Here is a 25,077-nt window from a genome sequence, read left to right as displayed (position 1 = left end):
CACAAAATCCTTGGGTGAGAAATGCCTTTTTTAACAATCGTGATGATTTTGCTATTGACCACGAGAATACACAAATACCAATTATTACATGTGAATGAGAAGTCTCAGAGTGAGTCTGCTTAACTGGAGCCCTGGAGTCACTGAAGCACACAGTAATATTAGTATGTGGTTAAGACTTTTGTTAGAAACAAAAAATGTTCCCAAACAATCCCATTTGGCATTTAACTTTTAAAACTCAAGTAGCCATTATTTTGCTTTTCAGTGAATTTTTCAGTGACCAGAAGATATTTTGCCTAGTCCAGTACAAGTTTTCACAATAGAAAGGTAATTAAATGAATTTACCTTCAGTATTTCTAGTCTTTGCTTATTGTCCTTGGGGATTTTGTTAATTGGAACTAGAGGAATATTGTAGTCATCTCCAGAGTGTCCAGCGACGTCATACTAGAGGCAAGACAATCAGAGAGTTAGAAGCTCTGTCAACTACAGAATTGTCATTGGACTGATAAGCCTCTAACTCTCTGGTCTGTTATCCAGAACTGCTCAACATATGGCCATAGAAAGGTGCAGAGAGATGGATATGTGTTTACTAAATATAGCAAACAAATTCCTGACTCCTTCAACTTCTGGTCCCTCATCATGTGATTGATCTCTACTCTCCAGCAGGAGGCAGAAAATCTGATGAGGGCCTCAGGTGCTACCATGAATTCCGTTCTTAAATTTAAGGAGAGAGTTCAAAAAATTACACACACAGGCACAACACACTTACACTGTGAGAGGCAGAGTTCTTAAGATTCCTGCCTCCTTGGTTTAAATAGCTTATATGGTGCTCTTCCTTTAGTGGGGAAAGGACCTGTGAATATGATGGGATATCACTCATGTTACCTTATGTGGCAAAAGCGATTCTGCAGATGTAATTAAGATGACTAATCAGTTGTCTTTGAGTTGGTCAAAAGGGAGATAATCTAGGTGGATTTAATTGAATCATACTAGTCCTTTAAAAGCAGAGAGTTGTTTTTTTTTTTTCCTGGCTGGTAGTAGAAGAGAAAGATAGATTTGAAGCATAAAGGAATTTGACTTGTGGGAATTAACTGTGGCTGAAATAGAGGGGGCCATGCACCAGGGCTGTGAGAGTAGCACCCAGGAGCAACCCTGGCTGAGAGTCAGCAAGGAAACAGGGATCTTAGTCCAACCACAGGTAACCAAATTTTGCCAACAATCTAAATGGTCTTAGAAGCAGATTCTTCCCTAGAACCTTTAGGCAATAGCCCAGCCTGGCTGATACCTATTTCAGCCTTATGTGACCGTAAGCAGAGAACACAGATGAACCTGTCTGGACTTCTAACCAACTGTTAGTTAATAAATGAGTCTTTAAGATGCTATATTTGTGGTAATTTGTTACACAGCAATAGAAAGCTAATACATGCGCTTTTCCACTGAACATAAAGTTTTGAAATATATACACTGTAAAAATAACAGAAAAGCACAAAAAGTAAAAATCACTCATAATCTCACTACTTACACATAATTTCTGTTAATGTTTTGTTGTGTAAGTTCCTAGGCTTTCATTTCCTCCCACTGTATGTGTGAGAGGTTGCACATTCACCCATATACACATTTACATTGGTATAATTTTTAGTTAAAAATGAATAATACTGCCCATGTGATTTTATAACTTGCTTTTCTACTTGATGATGTATAACATATATTTTCCAATTTAGAAAATACTTAAAAATTTTCTATCTCACAATGTACATGAGAAAATCCCATCTGTTGAGAAGAGACTAGATAGATTTTGTTTTATAGAATCTAGAAATAGGTTTGGGGCCTGCGAAAAATTAAAATTGGGGCAAGGTGGTTCCCTCCAACTATTGAGTTTGGCACCAAATTCTTTTTCCCCTTCTACATCCTGTAAGAATTTTTGTGATGTTGATATAAATGTTAAAATAGACCTCGGGGTTCTGGGCAACTGAGGCATCTGCAAAAAAATTCTGAGCGTGGGTCTGGGGCAAAATATTTTAGGGAGTACTTGGAGTATTATGGCACAAAATACTTACGAACAGTGTTGTCTATTTACCAACTAACCATCAGTCAACAGCTGTCTTTTGAACACCTATCATGTATAACACATTTCTCAAGGAGTTGTGGGAGAATGCAACTATTCCTTTACATGTCTTTCTTCTTAACTGGTGAGTTCTTTGAAGATGAACCCATTCTTATTCATCTTTAAATTCCAGTATCAATGAGTGTGCCTGGTGTGACTATTGCATGATTTGCTTTAAGGATGTGTGTAGGTCAAGAGTGGACTTCTGGTCGTGATGGCAGCATATGTAAACATGGCTTGCCTCCTTGTACAACCACATCAAAATAACAACTAAAGAACAAGCATCATTCAGAACTACCAGAAACTTATCTGAATGTAAGTCCTACAATAGCAGAAGAAATTAAAGAAGAAACCACATCAACACTGGTAGGAGAGGTGAAGATGAAGAAAGGGCTGGTCCCACACCCATGTGTGGGGGATAAAAATTGGGAGGGATATCTAGGGAGCAAGAGGTCCCAGCCCCACACCAGGCCCCAAAGCCCCGGGTTCCAGTGTCAGGAAGACAAGTTCCCATCCCATAACTTTTGACTGTAAAAACTAGTGGGGGTTGAGGCTGTGGAAGACAGACAATTCTAGAGTGCAGAAAGTTCCCCCTAAAGGGCCTGCAAACAGACTTACTCAGACCTATTCCCTCTGAGCTTCAGTGCAGGGGCAGCAGCTTTACCGGTACCAGGGACATATGGGGAGGAACTGAATTATCTGGCAGCAGGGTAAGAGCTGGGGGTGTAGCTTTCTCTCATGCAGAAGTGCTGGTGGAGGCTATTGTTCCTTTTCTGGGCCCTGCTCACACAGAGCTGGCAGGTGGGCACTGTATCTGAGACTCCATCAACTTGGCTCACATTGTTTGCTCTACCCTGGTGATTCCCTGAGGCTTTGCCCCACACAAATTTTGGGCTCACCCAAGCTGTTTCCATGGGCTTTCCCATATGTATGGCTTGTCTTGGCTCATGCTTCAGATTTTCCTAAAATCTCTCAAACAAGTAGCATATGGCCTCAGCGAGCCCTGTACCTCTCACTATGTGGCCCCAGGATGAGCAATAGCAGCAGGCAGCCTTGGTTCACAGCTTGCCTCATCTAGGTAACTGCCAAGCTCAGTGCAAGTAGCAGTTATCTGCAGTTCATTTTGTAGCATATGCTAGGTGGCCCTGGGAAGAACACAAGTGGTGGCTGACCTTGGATGTGCCAACAGCAATCAAGGCTCAACTACAAGAGGATGGGGTACATAGCCCACATAGTGGGCACACCTCAAGTATGCAGCTTGGTTGATAGGTAGGCTGTGTCAACAGACTCTATAGGATACCTACTGCATTGGGCCATGCGTCGGAAATGTAGCAGCTTTACCTGACACATAGGAATAAACATGGGGTGGGGGCTGTCAAAATGAGGAGACAATGAAGCATGGGCAAAACGAAAGAATGGAACAAAACTTTAGAAAAAGAACTAAACGAAATGGAGACAAGCAATCTACAAGAAGCAGAGCTCTAAACACTGGTTATAAAGATGCTCAATGAAATTATTGAGGACTTCGACAGCATAAAAAAGATCTGGTCATAAATCAAAGGCACACTAATTGAAATAAAGAACAGTTTACAGGGAATAAATAGTAGAATGGATTAAGCTGAGGGTTAAATCAGAGATTTGGAAATAAAGGAAGTAATAAACAAACAATCAGAACAGTAAGAAAAAAAATCCCCCCCCCCCAAATGAGGATAGTGTAAGGAGATTCTGGGAGTGTACCAACATTTGCATCATGGGCATGCTGGAAGGAGAAGCAAAAGAGTAGGGCATTTTTTAAAATTTTTCAAAAAATAATGACAGAAAACTTTCCTAACTTGGTAAAAGAAACAGACATACAAATCCAGGAAGCACAGAGACTCCCAAAGAAGATGGACCCAAACACACAATATAATTAAAATGCCAAAGGTTAAAGACAAAGAGAGAATCTTAAAAGCAGTAAGAGAAAAGCAATTAGTTACTTACAAGGAATCTCCCATATGACTGTCAGCTGATTTCTCAAAAAACTTTTCAGGCCAGAAGGTATTGGCAAGAAATATTTAAAGTGAAAAGCAAGGACCTTTAACCAAGATTACTCTACTCAGCCAAGCTATCATTAAGAATCAAAGGACAGATGAAGTGCTTCCCAGATGAGAAAAAGTTAAAGGAGTTCATTAACAACAAACCAATATTATATGGAATGTTACAGGGTCTTCTTTAAGAAGAAGATAAAAAATATGAACAATAGTGGGGGAGGCAAGATGGCCACTGAACAGAACAGAGCGGATTCCATTTCCTTGTACACATGGGAGAGGATCCTGGCTGATCTGCAGGGGAGCAGTGCAGGCAGCCAGCAGTTTCCCAGCATATATGAAAATAAGGGACCAGAAATTGTGATGGTCACGGAGGATCCAGATGGTAGGGAGATGGTGGCAGGTACAGTGGAGTCTCAGGGACCAGAGCAGCAGGGACTTTGGCTGGTGCACAGTCGGGGGACTAGTGCTCAGCGCACCTCCGTGGGCGCCCAGTGCTCAGAACCAGCTCCTGGTGCATCTCTCAGACTCTTTGGGAGCCCTGAGCTTGTCAAGGGTCCTTGGGAGAGAGCTGGGTTATCAGCTCCCTCCCTCCCTGGCCAAGCAAGGCAGGGCACTGGGAGAGACTTGTTTGCTAGAGTTCACAGAAAGGGTGCTGGGGACAAAGGGCCGAGATCAACCGCAGACTCTGTGGTCACCAGCCCCGGAGACCGAGAGGTGCAGTGTGGGGCTCTGACTCTGATAGTCACAGCCGCCGGTCTGCTCCCCACCCAGCTTGTCAGCAAACCCGAGGTTGGTTGGAGGGCCTGGAGATCCCCCACAGAACTGAGATGAGTCTGGCCCCGGGACCCGTGGGAACCAGGCAGCTGGGCCAGAACGGGCGCATGCATGTGTGCGCCCCCCGCAACCCAGCCCTCGGACGTAACCCCTGGGAAAAGAACGCTGTGAGGAAGTCCTAGATCCCCTTTGTAGGGTTCTGGGGAGAGACACTGGTTTGGCTCTTGGGAGAGCGCTCTTAGAAAGACCACACTAATTGCCCCTCAGCCTGCTGCAGCCAGAAAAACTGGTTTGGTCAGTTTGAAACTAACAAGAGATTTTTTTCTTTTAATGTAATCTTTTATCTCTTTAATTTTATTGTTGTTTTATCTTTCAATACTTTTTCCCTTTTTTTTGTTTTATTCCTTCTTCCTTTCTTTCCAAACTTGTCGCCTTTTCCTCCCTTCTCCTGCCTTTTTTTTTTTCTTTTACCCACAAGAGACACAAACAACTTGGAACTGCAAAAAGGCCAGAGCTGGACCCAAAGAAGAGGCTTCCCAACAGTAGAGTCAGAGAGACAAATTCCACTTTGCTATAGCAGAGAAGCCACAAGTTGCTGCATATTTGTATTATTATTATTATTATTTTTCATTATTCTCACTTCTTTTATATTTTAACAGTATCTTTGTATTCCTCCTTTTTCTGTATAGGCTTCTTTGCCTTGGCTGGTTATATTGTATTATTTGACAGGTTTCCCCTGTTCTCTCTTCCACAATGTATTGCTAATTTTCTATACTTCATGTCACTTGTGTTCCTTTAGCACACTACCCAAAGTTCTATACCCCCTATTCAGACAGATCACATAGAGTCTGTCATATGGTTGTTGCTCTACTATTATTGTAAATAATAGCTGTTCTATACAACTGTAAATACTTCACAACACATCTCCCAGATCTTAGCCCACTCACAGTTTCCTGAATTCTATTACTGGAGTAATTAATTGTATTTGCTCATACACTACACCTATTTACTATCTTTTACTCTCACCTTACCCCACAATCTGACAGACCGCAACCTCACTGCTTTCTAGATCCAACTCACTAGCTTTCCCTCTCCAACAAGAGACTTATCTTGTGTCCATCTTCTCTTAAAAGTGGCAAGTTGGGTTGAAGATTACGGTTAACATAGCCTAAAGGTCTTCTATCTCCTCTCTACTGGCTGTGACTGTAAATACCATAAAATACTCTTTCGCTGTCACAAACAATTTTGCCTCCTGCTCCAACTGTCCACAAAAAAACAAGAACAAAAAAAGAGTAGGTGGAAGTGGAGAACACCAGGATAACCGAAGGAGACTGTACCACTGAATTTCACAGGCATTCCACCACAGAAGTTCATACCATAAACCCAGGGAGTCAGAACAGATCAATTTAAGAATCTGAGGCTAACAAGAAGAGTCTCACAAACAATGGGAAGACAAAGAAACAATCCCCAAATGAAAGAAAAGGAGGAAGCCTCAGAAAGAATGTTAGATAAAATAGAGGCAAGTCAACTATCAGATATTGAATTTAAATCACTGGTTATAAAGAAATTCAAAGAGCTCACAATGAGCTGCCAGAAACTACAGGAGAGCTACAACGGACTCACCGCAAACTACATCAACGTGAAAAAAGAAATAGTAACTATCAGCAAGAGACAAGAGGAAATGAAGAAACAATGCCTGAATTGAAGAACAGAGTAGAAGCAATCAAAACCAGAATCGATGAAGCAGAAGATAGGATCAGTGAGTTGGAGGACAAAGTAGAAAACATCTCACAGAAAGAGCATGAAAAGGAAAAGAGGCTCAGAAAGAATGAAGAGGGATTAAGAGAAATGCAAGACACTATAAAACATCATAATATCTGAATAATAGGGATACCAGAAGGAGAAGAAGAAGAACAAGGGATAGAAAACCTATTTGAAAAAGTAATGAGGGAAAATTTCCCTAATTTGATGAGAGGAAGTCACACAAATCGAGGAATCACAGAGTGTCCCAAACAAGAGGAACCCAAAGAAGCCCACTTCAAGACATATCATCATTAAAATGGCAAAATTCCAAGACAAAGAGAGAATCTTAAAGGCAGCAAGGGAGAAAAAGGAAGTAACATACAAGGGAGCCCCAATAAGGTTAGCTACTGATTTCTCAATGGAAACACTCCAAGCCAGAAGAGAATGGCAAGAAATATTCCAAGTAATGAGAACCAGAGGCCTGCAACCAAGGCTACCTTACCCAGCAAGGCTCTCAATCAAGATAGAAGGCCAAATAAAGAGCTTCCAAGACAAAAGAAGTCTAAAAGAATACACCTCCACCAAACCAGTTCTGCAAGAGATGTTAAAGGGACTGCTTTAAGGAGAGAAAGAAAAAGAGAGAGACAGAGAGGAACACAGGTACAAAAATTGCAATGAATAACTTGCCATTGAATAAGTTGCCAATCAATAATAACCTTAAACTTAAATGGATTAAATGCTCCAGTCAAAAGATGAATAGCTGAATGGATAAGAAAGCATCACCCACACATATGCTGCCTACAAGAGACCCACCTCCAGACAAAAGACCTACAAAGACTAAAAGTGAAGGGCTGGAAACAAATTTTCCAAGCAAACAGACAAGAAAAAAAAGCCAGGGTGGCAATACTCATATCAGACAAAATAGACTTCAAAAAAGGTCCATAAAGAGAGACCCAGAGGTCACTTTATAATACTGAAGGGAAGATTCCACCAAGAAGACATTAACATTGTAAATATATATGCACCCAACATAGATGCACCCAAATATATAAAGAAAATCTTAGAGGATTTCAAGAAAGATACTGACAGCAACACAATTATAGTAGGGGATTTTAATATCCCACTGTCAAAATGGACAGATCTTCCAAATAAAATATCAACAAAGATATTGTGGCACTGAACAATGCCCTACATGAAATGGACTTAACTGATATTTAGAGCCTTTCATGCCAAAGAAGCTAAATACACATTCTTTTCAAATGCACATGGAACATTCTCAAAGATAGACCACATGATAGGATACAAAACGAGCCTCAACAAATTCAAGAAAATTGAAATCATACCAAGCATTTTTTCCAACCACAAGGGGTTGAAACTGGAAATCAACTCCAAAAGAAAAAAAACCCCAAACACTCAAAATCATGGAGATTGAATGGCATGCTATTAAACAACAGATGGGTTAAGGATAAAATTAGAGAAGAAATCAAAAAGTTTCTAGAAACAAATGAAAATGAACTCACAACAACCTAAAATTTATGGGACACAGTGAAGGCAGTCCTGAGAGGGAAGTTCATAGCACTACAGGCTTATTTAAAGAAGGTAGAAACATTTCAAACAAGCAACCTACCCCTACACCTGCAAGAACTCCAGGAACAACAACAAAGACAGCCCAGGGCAAGTAGAAGGAAGGAAATAACCAAGATCAGAGCAGAATTAAATGACATAGAGACTAAAAGCACAATTATTAGGATCAATGAATCCAGAAGCTGCTTTTTTGAAAAGACAAACAAAATAGACAAGCCTTTAAGTAGGCTCATCAAGAAAAGAAGTGAGGGGACACAAATAAACACAATCAGAAATGAAAGAGGAGAGATTACAACTGATACCACAGAAATAGAAGGGATTGTAAGAAATTACTATGAAGAACTGTATGCCAAGAAATCTGAAAACCTAGGGGAAATGGACACATTTCTAGAAAAATATCATCTTCCAAAACTCAATGAAGAAGAAGCTGAAAACCTGAACAGACCAATAACAGCAGATGAAATTGAAGCAGTTATCAAAAAACTCCCATCACACAAAAGCCCTGGACCAGATGGGTTCACAGGAGAATTCTACAAAGCATTTAAGGAAGAGCTAGCCCCTATTCTTCACAGACTATTCTAAAAAATCCAAAATGATGGAAAACTCCCAAACTCTTTTTATGCAGCCAGCATCATCTGAATTCCAAAACCAGATAGAGACACAACAAAGAAAGAAAACTTCAGGCCAATATTGCTGATGAACATAGATGCTAAAATCCTCAACAAAATATTGGCAAATGCCATCCAACAACACATTAAAAAGATCATACACCATGGCCAAGTGAGATTCATCCCAGGGATGCAAGAATGGTTTAATATTCACAAATCAGTAAATGTAATACATCACATAAACAAAAGCAAAGACAAAAATCACATCCTCATATCAACAGATGTGGAAAGGCTTTTGATAAGGTACAACACCCATTTATGATAAAAACACTCAGCAAAGTGGGAATAGAGGGAGCATTCCTCAATATAATAAAGGCCATATATGAGAGACCTACAGCCAACATCATATTCAATGAGCAAAAAGTAAAAGCTTTTCCACTAAGATCAGGAACAAGACAAGGTTGTCCACTTTCACCACTTCTATTCAATATAGTGTTGGAAGTCTTAGCCACAGCAATCAGACAAGAAAAGGAAATAAATAAAAGGCATCCAAGTCAGAGAGGAGGAAACAAAACTGTCATTGTTTGCAGATGACATGATAATATACATGGAAAATCCCATAGACTGTACCCCAAAACTGCTTCGAAGTAAGAAATGAATTTGGCAAAACAGTGGGTTACAAAGTCAATATCCAGAAATCAAAGGCATTTTTGTATACTAACAATGAATCAGCAGAAGCAGAAATCAAGAAAAAATCCCATTTGATATAGCAAAAACAAAAATAAGATATCTGGGAATAAACCTAACCAAGGAGGTAAAAGACCTGTATGCAGAAAACTACACAACACTGAAGAAAGAAATCAAGGAAGACATAAACAAATGGAAACACATACTGTGTTCATGGATTGGAAGAATTAACATTTTCAAAATGTCCATACAAAAATTTATATGGAACTATAAATGACCCCAAATAGCAGCTCCAATTTTGAGAAAGAAGAACAAAGTAGGAGGGATCACAATACCTGATACCAAATTGTATTACAAGGCCACTGTAATCAAAACAGCCTGCTACTGGCATAAAAACAGGCACATAGACCAATGGAACAGAACAGAGAGCCCAGAAATCAACCCAACTCTCTACAGTCAATTAATATTTGACAAAAGGGGCAGTAACATAAAATGGAGTAAAAATAGCCGCTTCAACAAATGGTGCTGGCAGAAATGGACAGCTATGTGCAAAAAAAATGAAACTTGAGCACTGACTTACACCATACATCAAAACAAATTCAAGGTGGGTAAAAGACTTAAATATAAGCTGTGAAACCATTAAAGTCCTAGAGGAGAACATTGGCAGGAAAATCTCAGATATTTCACACAGCAATATTTTTACTGATATGTCCCCTAGAGCAAGGAATATAAAGGAAAGAATAAACAAATGGGATTTCATCAAAATAAAAAGCTTCTGCGTGGCTAAAGAAAACAACATTAAAATAAAAAGACAACCAACTGTATGGGAACACATATTTGCCAATGATACCTCAGACAAAGGTTTAATCTCCAAAATATACAAAGAATTCACATGACTTCACTCTAAGAAAACAACTAACCCAATTAGAAAATGGGCAAAGGACTTGAACAGACACTTCTCCAAGGAGGACATACAGAGGATCCAGAGACACATGAAAAGATGCTCACTATCACTAGCTATGAGAGAGATGCAAATTAAAACCACAATGAGACACCACTTTACACGGGTCAGAATGGCTAACATAAACAAAGCAACAAACAACAAATGTTGGAGAGGTTGTGGGGAAAAGGGGACCCTAGTTCACTGTTGGTGGGATTGCAGATTGGTACAATCCTTATGGAAAACAGTATGGAATTTTCTCAGAAAACTAAAAATGGACCTGCCTTTTGACCCAGCAATTCCACTGCTGGGATTATAGCCTAAGAACCATGAAACACCAATCCAAAAGAACCTATGCACCCCAATGTTCATAGCAGCAAAATTAGCCAAGAGCAGGAAGCAACCTAGGTGCCCGTCAGTAAATGAATGGATCAAAAAATTATGGTATATATACACAGTGGAATTCTATACAGCAGAAAGAAAGAAGGAGCTCCTACCCTTTGCAACAGCATCGATGGAACTGGAAAGCATTATGCTGAGTGAAATAAGCCAGGTGTTGAAAGACAAATACCATATGATCTCACCTTTAACAGGAAGCTAAACAACAAAACAAACAAGCAAGCAAAATAAAAACAAAGACACTGAAATAGAGAACAGGGGGACAGCGGCCAGAGGGGAGAGGGGAAGGAATTTCAGGGGACAAAGGGGAAGGATTTACAGGAACTAGTATAAAGGACACATGGACAAAAACTAAGGGGGGTGAAAATGGGAGGGAGGTGGGGAGCATGGGGTGGGTGGGCTGGGATGGTAGTAAAAGGCAGAAAACTGTACTTGAACAATAATTAAATAAAAAACCACAAAAAATATGAACAATAAAATGGCACTAATACATATCTATCAACAATTGAATCTAAAAAAAACAAAATAAATGAACAAGTACAATAGAAACAGAACCATAGATGCAAAGAACATTTTGATGTTTGCAGATAGGAGGGGGCATCAGGGGGATGGGCAAAAATGGTGAAGGAATTAAAAAGTACTGAGCAGTTGTTACATCATGGCCATGTGAATGTAGAGTGCAGGATAAGGAATATAGTAGCCAAAGAACATATTTGCATGACCCATGGACATAGGCAATGGTGTGGGGATTGCCTGAGATAGTCAGGGGACTGGGTGAAGGTGGGCAAAGCAGGACACACTGGGACAAGTACAATAGCATAAACAATAAAATATAATTTTAAAAAATAATATATACAAGGGGGCAATAGGAAGATTTCCTTTCCAATGAGGGCCACATTGTTTCACAAATAAGCTGTTTGGAAATTGGAATGAGTTCTCCTCCAACCCCAACATTCATGTGATAAATGGTCATTGGCTCATGCTAGCTGACAAAAAAAAAAAAACAATCCATAATAACTGAAATCATTGTAGTTAAAATGAAAAGTAGAAAAATTCCTATAGAAATAATTTTTATGTAAAAATAGGAAGTCAGAAGGCAGTTAGGTTATTGAGGAAGATGAGTTCTATTTTAGGCATGTTGAAATCATGCACTTGGGGAACTATTACAGAAGAAACCTATTTAATGTAGTCAGATATGTGGCTGTTATCCCTAGGAGGGGGGACACATGACTGCCAAGGGCAAATGCACAGAAGGAGAAGAGCAGTAGACTCCACTCCTGAGCCTTGGGGAGCATCCTCCTTGGTGGAGTGGAAGAAAGACACGGAGCTAAGTGAAGATGGGAGAGAATGGTGCCAGAAGCAGGACACAGTCTGGGAAACCAGTATGTAGGGTTTTGGGACACAGTTGTGCATCTGTGCTGAGTTACACTAACCATGGCCATCAAGAAGAGTGATGGCAATAATCCCTGGACATCAGACTTAATGGCAACTTTTGGGCAACAATTTCAGTGAAAGGTTTGTGGTATAAAAAGAGAACTAGAACAGCATCTAAAGGGCTGTTAGGGAGAGGTGTCTGCATTTTACAGGTGGCAGAGCAGAGGCTCTGGGGAAGGAGATCAGGATCATAGTCAGAGGGTGTGGTTGGAGAAGGAGGAAGAAGATTCCTTTTTCTGAGACCAAAAGGGAGGCAGAGAAAATAGGAATGGAGAGAGATAAATGCATAATTAGAAGTGCCAAGTGTACAAGTGAAGGCCTATAGGATGTCTAAATATTTAAGAGATGTAAATCCTGCTACAAATTGTTAAATAAAATATGCTCTGTTCTCCTACTTTGATAACTGCACATAATGACCTGGAAAGCCAGCATCAAATTTCAAGTATTTGGACATGGCAAGGTGGGCAGTACAAGCCTCTGGCTTACAGCCCATTGTCTTTTCTTTGTACACTTAGTTGGCTTTGTCTCACACTATGAGGCATGTAACATACATGTGTATAAACACCCAGCCCTGCCATCCACACACCATCCACTCTGCCATAGGAAGATGGACCTAAGAAGAGATGGAAGAGGTCCACACAGGCCCTGGAAGCAGGCTTGGGGTCATCTGACAGGATAGCCGGGGATCCCAGGAACCAGAGTGTGATTTAGAAATTAGCTCTAAGTGGGTACACCCCCTTGGGTGCATAGACTCTTTGCCAAACAAGAGGCATGGTCAGAGGGGGGCCAGAGTGGAGCCTTGGGCAGGGGGCTTGGAGATCATTCTATGCTTCATTTTAATAATTTTTAAAATATAAAGAATGATAACAAAATAATTGTGAGAGCCATCTACCAATATATTTTTAATAGCTTGACAATAAATACTTTCTAAGGATGTAAGAAATTCCATACATGAAAAAAACTCTCATTAGCATAGTTTGCTATCAATGTAGTGAAAAGGTAACAAAGAAATTTGGAACCTAAATCTCCACAGCTCTGAAAAATAGATTACTGGCTTCAGTATTCGAGAGACTAAGGTCACCCCATTATCAGTGCTAGGATCTGCCTGGATGTGAAGAGATATGGCAAGATTTCTCCAGGCAAGTATGCTCGAGGCCCTGAAGTATGATTGGACAATGGTCACAGTAGAAATTGTTTTAAGCCACATCCTTCCGAGAAGATGCCAGCTTTCATCAGGGCTGGTGAAGTAATCTGTTAAACAGGATTCTACACCAGGGGATGTAGAATCAGCTTCTTGAAACAGAGGTTTTTCTTATTTGGCTGAGATAAGATGGCTATAAATAAATTAGACCTTTTCCTCCCTTACAACTGAAGGTTAAAGTTCTTACTAATCAGATAACGATAGAAGAGACTGCATAAATAAATATTTGACCATGTGGTCTGCTCTCACAGTGTTGTCATAACTAGTCACCACAGTTGGTAGTTTATGATTAAACAAACAGCAGCCAAATGAGTTGTTGGATGTTCTTTATCGAAACCAGATATAGCTGATTAAATACTTCAGAAGCATTTTAATAACTATCTATAATTTGACTGACTAATCTATCTACCTACTATATTTTTCATGCAAATGAAATAAAGATAAATGGGTTGAGGACCTCCCTTTCTTCCTTCCTCCCTCCCTACTTCCTTTTCTTCCTTCTTGTTTTTTTTCCCTTTATTTGCAGTGAGGAAAGTGCTATTTGCAGAGGAATCTGCCTTTGCCTGTGCCTCATCAGTATTACAACAGCTGAGAAGACAAACATAAAGAATAGGATGGGGTTTACAAAATGACTTGCAGACCCCGGGTTCTCATCTTTCAGATGGGCTTGGGGATGATTCTGTGCTCAGAGGAAATAAAATGCTTGAGAGAAAATGAAAGGATATTCAAATGTGAGCATTTCTTGGTGTTACTATAGATCATGCTAAACTTCCATTAAAACCAATACTTCCTATGTCATAATTGTCTGGTATCTGCTGCCAAAGGATGCCAACAGATTTTGCAGACAGTAATTTGCCCATCCTCAAAACTGTCTGGATTAAAGGGGAAAGTATATAAACTCATTCATTTCCATTCTCTAACTCCTGATTCTGCCACTCACCCACTCTGGTCCTGCCATGACAAATCAGACTTGGCAGGGGCTCCACTTTGCTTCTCTGGAGGGTTCACAGGAGTCATTAAACAAGAACTTCACTGTCATTATCAAAGCACCTGACATTTAGATTATACTTTTTTTGAGTAGCTCAAAATCTTCATATGTAATAAGGATTTCTATATTTTCCAGAGCATCCCTGAAGTCCTTGTGGGGTCTTGCATTTAGCATCCAACATAAATAATAAACCAAAGAAATGAAAAATCTCAATCAGAGAAGACCAATTTTAATACTGTTTTGCTTTCCAAATTGTTTAAATGCTCTTTTGCTACACTGTCTTTTGAAAAATCTCATTTATTTAGTGAAAGGTATAACAAATAAAAACAAATGCTGAGTTTCATTCAGGGCATGAAGATTTACCATCAAATATGAAGGCTGATTTATAATACTTAGACTGAAAAGTAAGCTCTGCTTAGAATAAAGAGCTATCAGCATTTTTTATGAATAAGGTTTATGTTTAAGTTTCTTTTGTCGAGGATAATTATTTGCTAACTTTAGGAGAGGCAATGCTTTATTATGCATCCTCATTATAAGGAGATATGAGACAATCACCTGAGGCTATTTTTGAAAACTGACCACGTGTGAAATTCTAACCTCTTTCTAGAAATCCAAACACACCATTCTAAAAGGGCACTACTGACAGTGGTCAGCAAATGACTAGAAGATAAATGTGTGATTTAAAACATCAAAAGTGCCAACAGAAACCTACAGTGTTAGTTAGCCAATATCTATAGTATTAGCTAGTTAACCTTCTTTCATCTCATAATGTAAAAAAATTAATGTTCTGCAGATCAAGGATTCTAGACAGCCCTGACATTAACAAGCTTTTTGACCGAGGTCAAGTCACTTAATCTTTCCAAATCTTGTTTCTACCTTGTAAATAACGACAATTTAGATGACCCCTAACACTATGTTTGTAAATCACTTAACCTCTCTGACAAATAGGGATAATCTCTGTTTTACCTAACCTCAAGGTTGATGAAAGGGTAGGGTATACATTTAATGAGCATAATGCCAACATTTGTACAGTTCTTTTTTTTTTAAGATTTTATTTATTTATTTTTAGAGAGAGAGGAAGAGAAGGAGAAAGAGAGGGACTGAAACATCAATGTGTGGTTGCCTCTCACGTGACCCCTAGTGAGGACTTGGCCCGAAACCCAAGTGTGTGCCCTGACTGGGAATCAAACAAGCGATCCCTTGTTTCCCAGGCTGGTTCTCAATCCACTGAGCCACATCAGCCATGGCTTTGTATAGTTCTTAATTGTTTACAAAGTGCTTCTGTATATCTTATCTCTCTCTCTTTTTAAAAAGATTTTATTTATTTGTTTGTTTATTTATTTATTTATTTATTTATTTATTTATTTATTTATCTTTATTGGGGAAGGAGAGAGGGAGAGAAACATCAATGTATGGTTGACTTTCGTGCATCCCCTGCTGGAAACTGACCTGCAGGGAAGCAGCCTGCAACCCAGGCATGTGCCCTGACTGGGAATGGAACCATGATCCTTTGATTCGAAGGCCCGAGCTCTATCCACTGAGCTACACCAGCCAGATCTTATCTCTTTTTGATTCTCTCCACACCTTTGGGGTAGGTGTTATTAACTTCATTTCACAAATGAAGAAATTGATGCTCAGAGAGATTAACAGACTTTCTTAAGGTCAGAGATATATTGTTGTCAGAGGTCAAAGCCAAACCCAGGTGCTCTGACTCTAAATCCAATGTTTTTGTTACAGAGATATAACCATTTCCTAACTCCTCCCCTGCCCAATCTCTATGTCAGTTTTTTGAATGGTTGGCTTGGCCAATGCTTTTCTACATCAACAATATAGTCAATTTTGAGTCTTTTTTTAACTTTGGACTCAGAAGTCTATACACTGTTCTTTAGTTCTATCTCCATGTGGCAATAAGAATTTATTCAAATACAGGGCCTGATAGGATAACTGGTTTCCACTTCTGAATGTGTGAAACATTCCTGAGGTGTGGGAAAGACACTGAACTGTTTTTGATAGAAGGAATTTGCCTAGTAGGTTCTGGTTTGTGAGTCATACCTTTCTACATCCTTCAGTGAGTTAACCATGTCTTTCTGACCAAAATATATTTGAGAAGAGTATGTCCATTATACCTCCTTGGGATGATGAAGTGTTAAAGGGAGAAGACAGAGTACTTTATGTACATGGTACAGTTCCTGAATTACAGTTTTGTAAAAACACCTACTGGGTGGGAATAAAATGGCTGCAAAAAACAGAGATAAAACCTCAACTAAGAAAGAGCCCTAAGGTGGGGAGTCAGAGTCTTAGCTCTTTACAGTCCAGCTATGTGAGCTTGAGCAGAGCATTTAGCCTCTCTGCTCTTGATTTTCTCATCTGTAAAACAGTTTAAAAATAATTTCCAAGGTCATTCCTGCCCCCAAGGTTCTAGGGAAATTCAATGGTACACCCCAAAATAGAGTAAAAAGCCTGGTTTACTTAGTCGTAGGAACACCTATGCCTTGTTTTTTCCTGTCAGGGGAGTGAATTATCTAAACCAAACTAGGAAATGATAAACTTTCTTCCAAAAAGAGAGCCCTTAGAGTCTGTAAGAAATCACAGTCCATAACTGGCCCTGGAATAGTGGTTTTCTACCTAAAATTTTTTAAAAATTATTATTTATTTCTTTTAAAAATTTTATTGATTATGCCATTACAGTTGTTCTATTTCCCCCCTTTCATTCCCCTCCACCCTGCACCCCCTGCCCCCACCATTCCCCCCCTTTAGTTTATGACCATGTGTCTCAAGTTCTTTAGATTCTGTATTTCCCATACTATTTTTGCCCCCTATCTATTTTCTACCTACTGTCTATGCTACTTATTTTCTGTACCTTCTTCCCCCTTCACCTCCTCCCACTCCCCTGTTGCTAACCCTCCATGAGATCTTCATTTCTATGGTTCTGCTTCTGATCTAGCTGTCCTCTTAGTTTCCTTTTGTTTTAGGCGTGGTTCTTAATAATTGTGAGTTTGCTGTCCTTTCACTGTTCATGTTTTTTTTAACTTCTTTTTCTTAGATAAGTCCTTTTAACATTTCATATAATAAGGGCTTGGTGATGATGAACTCCTTGAACTTGACCTTATCTGAGAAGCACTTTATCTGTCCTTCCATTCTAAATGAAGTTTTGCTGGATAGAGCAATCTTGGTTGTAGGTCTTTGGATTTCATGACTTGGAATACCTCTTTCCAGCCCCTTCTTGCCTGTAAGGTCTCTTCTGAGAAATCCGCTGACAGTCTGATGGGAACTCCTTTGTAGGTGACTGTCCCCTTATCTCTTGCTGCTTCTAGGATTCTCTCCTTCATTTTCATCTTGGCTAATGTAATTATGATGTGCCTTGGTGTGTTCCTTCATGGGTCCAACTTCTTTGGGACTCTCTGAGCTTCCTGGATTTCCTGTAAGTCTATTTCCTTTGCCAGATTGGGGAAATTCTCCTTTATTATTTGTTCAAATAAGTTTTCCACTTGTGGCTGTTCCTCTCCTCCTTCTGGTACCCCTATAATTCGGATGTTGGAGTGTTTAAAGATGTCCTGGAGGTTCCTAAGCCTCTCCTCATTTTTTTAAATTCTTGTTTCTTCATATTCTCCTGTTTGGCCATTTTTTTTCTTCCTTCTGGTTCACTCCCTTGATTTGAGTCCCAGTTTCCTTTTCATCACTATTGGTTTCCTGTGCAATTCCCTTAATTTCAATTAGTTTAGCCTTCATATGTTCCTCTAATTTGTGACTAAAACCAACCAGTTCTGTGAGCATCCTGATCACCAGTGTTTTGAACTGTGCATCTGAAAGTTTTGCTATTTCTTCGTCCCTTAGAATTATGGGCTCTGGGACTTTGAGATCTTCTTAAGCCATTTTTGGTCTGTTCATACCCGTTAAGTATGAGGAGCAGAGCCTTAGTTGTTCACCAGGGTGGGGCCGCCCAGTTGCTGGGTTGTGACGCTGTATGTGGGGGTAGGGTCAGAGCGGGGAAATAGCGGTCCCCTCTGCTGCCTCTGGCTGTTGGGGCCTGCTCAGTCCGTCTCATCACCCACTCCCTCATCGGTCTATCTGCGCACGAATGCGAGACCACAGTCAACCCACCGCCCTGCGTCCTTGCTGGGTTCGCCCGTTGCAACCCCACACCTGGGATCCGTGCGCCTGAGTCCATCTGACCGAGTTTTCCTGTGCAAACCCGCTCCACCAGCTGCTGGTTTCACCCCTCTTACCAGTCAGGCTGAAGAATTTGTTGTTATCAGACTTCTGAAAAGTTCAATTTTCTGTGTTCTGGCTGTGTTTTCTGTTGCTGATATTTTGTTGTCTCTAAACTTGGTTGTGTGAGAAAGCATGGCGTCACCACCTATGCCTCCATCTTGGCGGAAGTCTCTCTACCTAAAATTTTTTTAAGCAGTGGAACTCTTTCTCCATATGAAATATTGCACAAAAGCCCACACCGTGAAACCAGGCAGTATCGATGAAAATGGAAGTGTTTGGGCTGAAGTGGGGAGGGCGGGGGAGAGGATAAAAGCTGCTCCCTCACCCTTGCCTCCCACCACCCTTCAAGGGCTCTTTGGTACACTATTGAAAACTATGGTCTCAGAATATGGTTTATCTGTCTCCACAGAAACAATAAATTTGAGTACTTTCATTCCCCAAAGTCCAACTTCTCAATAATCAAATAATCTTTTTTCTGGTGTCACTATTTGAGTGTGTGGTGCAGAATCAGCTAACTTTTGGTGGTATTGAGTACTTTCAAGGAAAAAAAACAAGGCATTGAAAGGAGGCTGGCCTTAAGGTCCTAGCGAAACACTCCTGGAGGCTTGCAGAAATCACAAGACAAACTAGAATAAAAATGAAGGAGAAAAAATGCTCCTGACTACAATAAAGTGGTTTTTAAAACATTCCCATTCCACTTTTCACTTTTGTGTTTAAAAACTGCTATTAGAAGAATATCAGAGGACTTTATGCGGATTATTAGCAAATGATATTGCTCCTGTCTTAAGTGACGCACTCTCAGTGCTGTTCCTGAGAACTGAATTTGGTTGGTAGAGCAATTATGAGGAACTTTAAAAACTCCAGATGGCTTTGAAATGTGTCCCACCACTGAATTACCTTTCCTTCTCAGTAAGTGTTGCTCAAGGGTCCCTGTGGCCTGGCACACAGGTCATGCTGAGGTAGAACAAAAAGTGGAGGTTCACTCCCAATGAGCCTCTTGGACTTTAATGACCCAGCGCTCAGGAGCTGAACCTGAGCCAAACAAAATACAAAGCAGATGCCAAGTGAGAGGGTTCATGGAAAAGTCCAGATCACTGGGCCAGGACAGTGGCTTCTGACAGTTTCAAAGCACACATAGACTAGACACCTTTACAACAGAGGGACAGCTGCAAGAACATGGCATTGAGAACTGTCTGGAACTGGGGAGTGGCAGGTGGGAGGTCTCAGAGCACACTCCTGAATTCTTAAAGACACTACATGCAATGCCATCCTGGGTTACAGAATATAAATTTCTCACCAGAAGCTCCTAAAACTGTCTTTTGTTCATGCATCACTTTATATTTGGTGAGTAAATTCCACACTTTCATGAGTTAGTCCTAGTTATTATGCTTCTTTCACAGAAGAAAATGAAAGTATAGCCCTTGCCAGGTGGCTCATTTGGTTGGAGTGTCATCCTGCACACCAAGAAGGTTATGGGTTTGATTCTCAGTCAGGGCACATACCTAGGTTGCAGGTTCGATCCCTGGTTGGGGTGTTGTATGGGAGGCATTGATCAATGTTTCTCTCTCACATCAATGTTCCTTTCTCTTCCTTTCTTTCTCCCTTCCTCTCTCTGTAAACCAACCTTGGGTGAGGATTAAAAAGTAACTAACTAACTAAGTAATAAAATGAAAATACAGAGAGATTAAATGAGTTCTACATAATCACATAGTGTAAAGACACAGAGCAGAGTAGAATGCTATACTGCCGCTCGATGTACATGCATCAAATATCTCTGAGAAAATGCCAAAAAAAATCCACTATCTCTGGTTACCACCAGAGATGGGCACTGGTGTTGACAGATAGAGAAGCTTATGCTTTACTCTTGCTCCTTTGTATCCTTTATGATTTGTACTATTTTGTGCACCTGTTACCTATAGCCTAAAATACTTAATTATAACAAAAAGATCTCATAGAATGTAAGTAGGCTCCAACCTGCTTTCTTTGCATGGTCTACAAAGGAGGCCTGGACAGCCCCTGCAAAGACTAGGTGGCCTGCGGCCACCAAAATCTTAGATATATTGGCACAGGTGGTGGGAATATTAAACAAAGTGTCCAGTATACTTGGTGTGGGGGAAAGACTGTTAGCAGTTCTGACAATATAGAGGATATTGGGACAAGGTAAATGGCACTATTTGAAAACAGCCAGGTAAATCCAGAATGAAGGGCATTCTACAAGCAACTGATCTAGACTCTTAAGAGAGCACCCATCATGAAAAAGTGGTAGTGGTGGGAGAAAAGGCTGCTCTGGATGAAGTGAGGCTGATGAGACATGGCAACCAAAAATAAGGTGCAGACCTTGACTGGATCCTGGATTGGGGTTGATAATACATTAGGAAAACCTTTGGGATAGCTGAGAAAAGTGACTTTAGATTCGATATTAGAAGATACTATGAAATTATTGATAATTTTCTTACATGTGATAATGGTATTGAGGTTGTGTTACAGAATGTCCTTACTTCAAGGAGAAGCACAATGAAGCAGTTATAGGTAAAGCATTATGGTGCATATAACTCTTTCAAATGGTTCAGGGTGTGGGGGTTGAGTATACATACCTACAGGGAAATGCAAAGCAAATGAAGGAAAATATTAACAATTGGCGAATCTAAGTGAAGACATATGGGTGTTAATTTTATTCTTTCAACTATTTTTGTAGGTTTAAATTTTTCAAAGGTTGAGAAGAGAACAATTTCAAAACCAAACCAAACAAAAAAAGGGAAAACAAATGGTAGTGTTTTGGGTTCCGTCTGACTCTGTCTCCAGCTGGCCTTCCAGCTTTGGGGAAAGTCCTGACTGTTTCTGGGTCTTAGCTTCCTGTTGGAGGAACGAGGAAATGCGAGGAAATGACCTGGGAGGTGGCCCCAGTTCTGATGTCTGTGGACATCATGTGGAGCTTGTGGGAACAGGACTTGGTTATGCCTTCCCTGTCCTGTCCTCCTCCCCTATCCCTCCAGACACTTGCCTACGTACCATTTTTCCTCAAAGAGTTTGTTTTGTGAAGTCTTAAGGTATTTCCCCTTGTTGAAAAGATTTTAATGTGCTGGTTTCATAACACTTTGTATGCTCTTTAAAAAAGTTCTAGAGGAATTTTAGTTCCAAAGGAACTGTAGTGAATATGAGGAATATGTTTATAAGTACACAAAAATGCACAAAACCAAAATCATTAACGTACTGCCTATTAAAAATTGAACAGCATAAAAATGATAAAACTACTTCAAGTTTTTCTTGCTGTTCTGCTATAATATCTCGCTATAAATATATGACTCAACTTGTCACTTATTGCTACAGTGATCAATATAGCTGTGGTTTTACTAATAAAGACTGAGAAAATTCTTTGCACTGTTGTGGCAGTAGAAGATACTATCAGCAAAATACTGCTTTAGAAATGATGTCCTGAAGGGGAGTGTCTGGGGCAGCACTGTGTACCTCTTACTGCCATTCTCTCGGCGAATCTATCTGAATTAGTAGTTTTTATATGCCTCCATCATGAGGCCACGAGCTCAAGGATGGCAGGGAACTCTGTACCCAGTGGAGTGTACTACATTTAGCAAGTGCTCAATTAATGTTTGTGATTTTACTGAAATCTAGCACCTCATTCAGCATAATTTGGTTTTTAACTGTCGATTAGGAAGAAAATAAAACAATATCTTGTAACTGCTCATTTCCTTGATGTTGCTTCTTTTTTGTCTATGTTCAGTTTCATTAATAGTGCTTCCAGATTACAGACTTTTAACAGTGAGCACTGGGCAAATATGAACCTTTCTACACTCCACTGTGTAAAATGTAGTGGAATACTCAACGTGCTCTGTGAGAACCACGCCGACCACCCACAGGCTGTCGGAGTGGACCCTCAACTCCCTGCCAGCTTTCTCACCTCCTGCCCTTTGCCCAATCCTTAACAGGTCCCGGGGTGCTGTGTAACCAATTTCTTGATTAACTTCTAGTAAATCTGTATTAAAACCTGGAAGAACTGTTTTAGTTTCACAAATGAGAGCAGTTCTGCTCTCAAAGGTATAGAAATTCTCTTTTTAACTGGAAATTTCATTCTGGATAAGTATGCCAAATTTAACAGTGGTATGTTTGCTACAGTCTATTATTGATTAAAATCTCAAAGGAAACTGAGGAACACTGGCCTTCAAGATCCACAAAAGAGGTGGATGTGCTGATTCAAATATTAGCAGAACCCAAAGACTTTAAAACACTAGGTGGGATTTATGCTGATGCAATAATATCTAACCACCCTGTGTTTGTCAGTGGTCCATGTGATTTAAGAATTATCCTCCACCTCATACTAGAAAGGAACTAAAATATAAAAAGAAACATTTTCTAGAAATCCATACAACATAAAAAAGTAAAAAAAATCAAAATCAAGCCCTGGCCAGGTGGCTCAGTTCGTTGCAGCATTGTCCTGTACAAGAAAAGGTTGCAGGTTCGATCCCTGGTTGGAGCACATATGGGAGGCAACTGATCGATTTTCTTTTTCACATCAGTGTTCCTCTTCCTCTCTCTTTCTCCCTCCCCTCCTCTCTAAAATTAATTTAAAAGACATATCCTTGGGTGAAGATTAAAGAAAAAAGTATTTTTTAATTTAAATAATCAAAATCAAGAAAAACTTACATCTAAAGGGAGGGAGGGTCAAGGGAAGGAAAAGCTGAGCACTAGTCTCAGGCTGTTAGACGTGACACAGTACTCGTGGCGGGGCTGTGATTTTAGCTCAGAGCTTCCTGGCCATGAAAACCAAGAGGGAATCTTAAAATAGTTTCATATTTTTCACTGATCACGAGGGGAAATATACTCCAGTTCTTTAAGGGAAACAAAGTTACTCCTCCATCAGTGAAAGTCCATGTTCTATTTACATTTGCGTTCTGTACTCGTACAGAATCTGGCAACACGCAGCACTCCTCCTTCCTACCATTGACTCCACATGCCTTTTCTACCTTTTAATTCTAAAAGCAATCTCTCGCGTAGAGCATCATATAAGGGACCCTGGGAGACTCAGAGCCTCACAAATGGGCCTAGAGAAACTGAGGCGATGGGTTTCACCAATCTGTTTCCTGCTGTATCCACTGTAACACACAGCAATACTCAAGTGTAGGTGGTATGTCAAGCTAAATAATGAACTAAGCTCACCTATTTCTGAAGGATACATTTGATCTGGAATATAATCTAGATGTCTATGGACAGACTGTGTACCCCTACACATGTCTGCACATGTACCTTTTCTTTCAGCTGAATTTTCGATAATAAACACGTAGCATGGGACTGAAATCAAGGTCATCTGCTCTGGTAAGGGCCGAAAGTGCAAGTGCTCCTTGTGGCTTGCATAGTAAGAGAGAATCAATGGGCTCATCTCGGGCTCCAGTGGATCCACTCTACGCTCAGACTTCTAAAGGAGGATGCAGAGCAAACTGAGCAACAGCAAGATGGGAAAGTCTGAATGGAAGGCTGCATTTCTCCCAGGGTCACCATCTTCACTGTCAGCGGGTGAGCCATCTATTCCTGTATAATCCCAGCCCAAGTGGAAAGACAAAACAGTGCTGAGAACAGCATATTTGGAGGGTGGATGCAGACCTCGGGAGGCTTCCTGGCTGGTGACAGGCAAGAATGGGAGTGGGGTGGGGGAAACTAGAATGAGGATGGCGGCTCTGAGAGATCTGGGGAAGAGACTTGTGGTTCCTCTAAGCACCTGTTTTTGTTGTTGTTGCTTTCCTGGAACATCATGGCTGACATCGCATAACTTGTGAAATGCAGTGCTCCTTCAAATTCTGGTGTTATCATTTTTTGATTATCAGAGCAGACAAAACTACAGGCTTACTTCTTCTGTGATACATGAACTGATGAGAAGGCGAAGGTTTCTGTCCGCTCTGGGTGGAGACTACAGCCACCCACTCACCAACACACCTGATGTCGAGGCTGAGTCTTAGGCAGATGTGGTCAGTGATGTCTCTCATTAGCCTTAGTTCATACCATTACCTTGAACTTTTCTTCATAGTTCTCGAAGGCTTCCATTACCATACACACAGCCTCCATGGAGCGTTCCAGGCGGCCGTCCACCCCATTAAAGCGGTACATGCTGCCAGACACATCCACCACCAGGCGCAGGCGCTTGGGTTTCTGTTGGGGGCTTCCCAGCTGAGGGAGGAAAGAACAGTCTTGTGAACCAGAAAACCATCACTGGCTGCTGTTCTGGGGATTTCACTCACACAGGCCCAGTGTACCAGCCACGAGGCAGGCAGGTCAGCAGTGGGCTCAGTGCTGCATGAGGCAGGGGGAAAGGCTTCTACCAACTGTATCTCAATAAATGGAATTTCAGACTTGTGCTGGTAGTGGGGCCGTA

At 40.5% G+C, this 25,077-nt stretch overlaps 1 protein-coding gene across 3 annotated transcripts in view; it reads right to left on the bottom strand.

The window, feature by feature from the left end:
• The window catches only part of VWA8 (von Willebrand factor A domain containing 8), a 459,390-nt gene that overhangs the window by 3,618 nt on the left and 430,695 nt on the right, over positions 1-25,077 (bottom strand). For all 3 annotated transcript variants that reach the window (XM_053665428.1, XM_053665429.1, XM_053665427.1), the window contains 2 exons: positions 24,714-24,872; positions 343-441 (listed from right to left, as the gene is read on the bottom strand). In XM_053665428.1, coding sequence (XP_053521403.1) covers positions 343-441; positions 24,714-24,872 — 258 coding nt within the window. The remainder of the gene's footprint in view (positions 1-342; positions 442-24,713; positions 24,873-25,077) is intronic.

The sequence above is a fragment of the Artibeus jamaicensis genome, unplaced genomic scaffold (genome assembly GCF_021234435.1).
Source record: "Artibeus jamaicensis isolate MK-2021 breed Jamaican fruit bat unplaced genomic scaffold, CSHL_Jam_final contig_414, whole genome shotgun sequence".
In the NCBI taxonomy this organism is placed as follows: domain Eukaryota; kingdom Metazoa; phylum Chordata; class Mammalia; order Chiroptera; family Phyllostomidae; genus Artibeus; species Artibeus jamaicensis.
The sequence above is the reverse complement of the archived record's forward strand: the minus strand, read 5'-3'. Positions and strand labels throughout refer to the sequence as shown.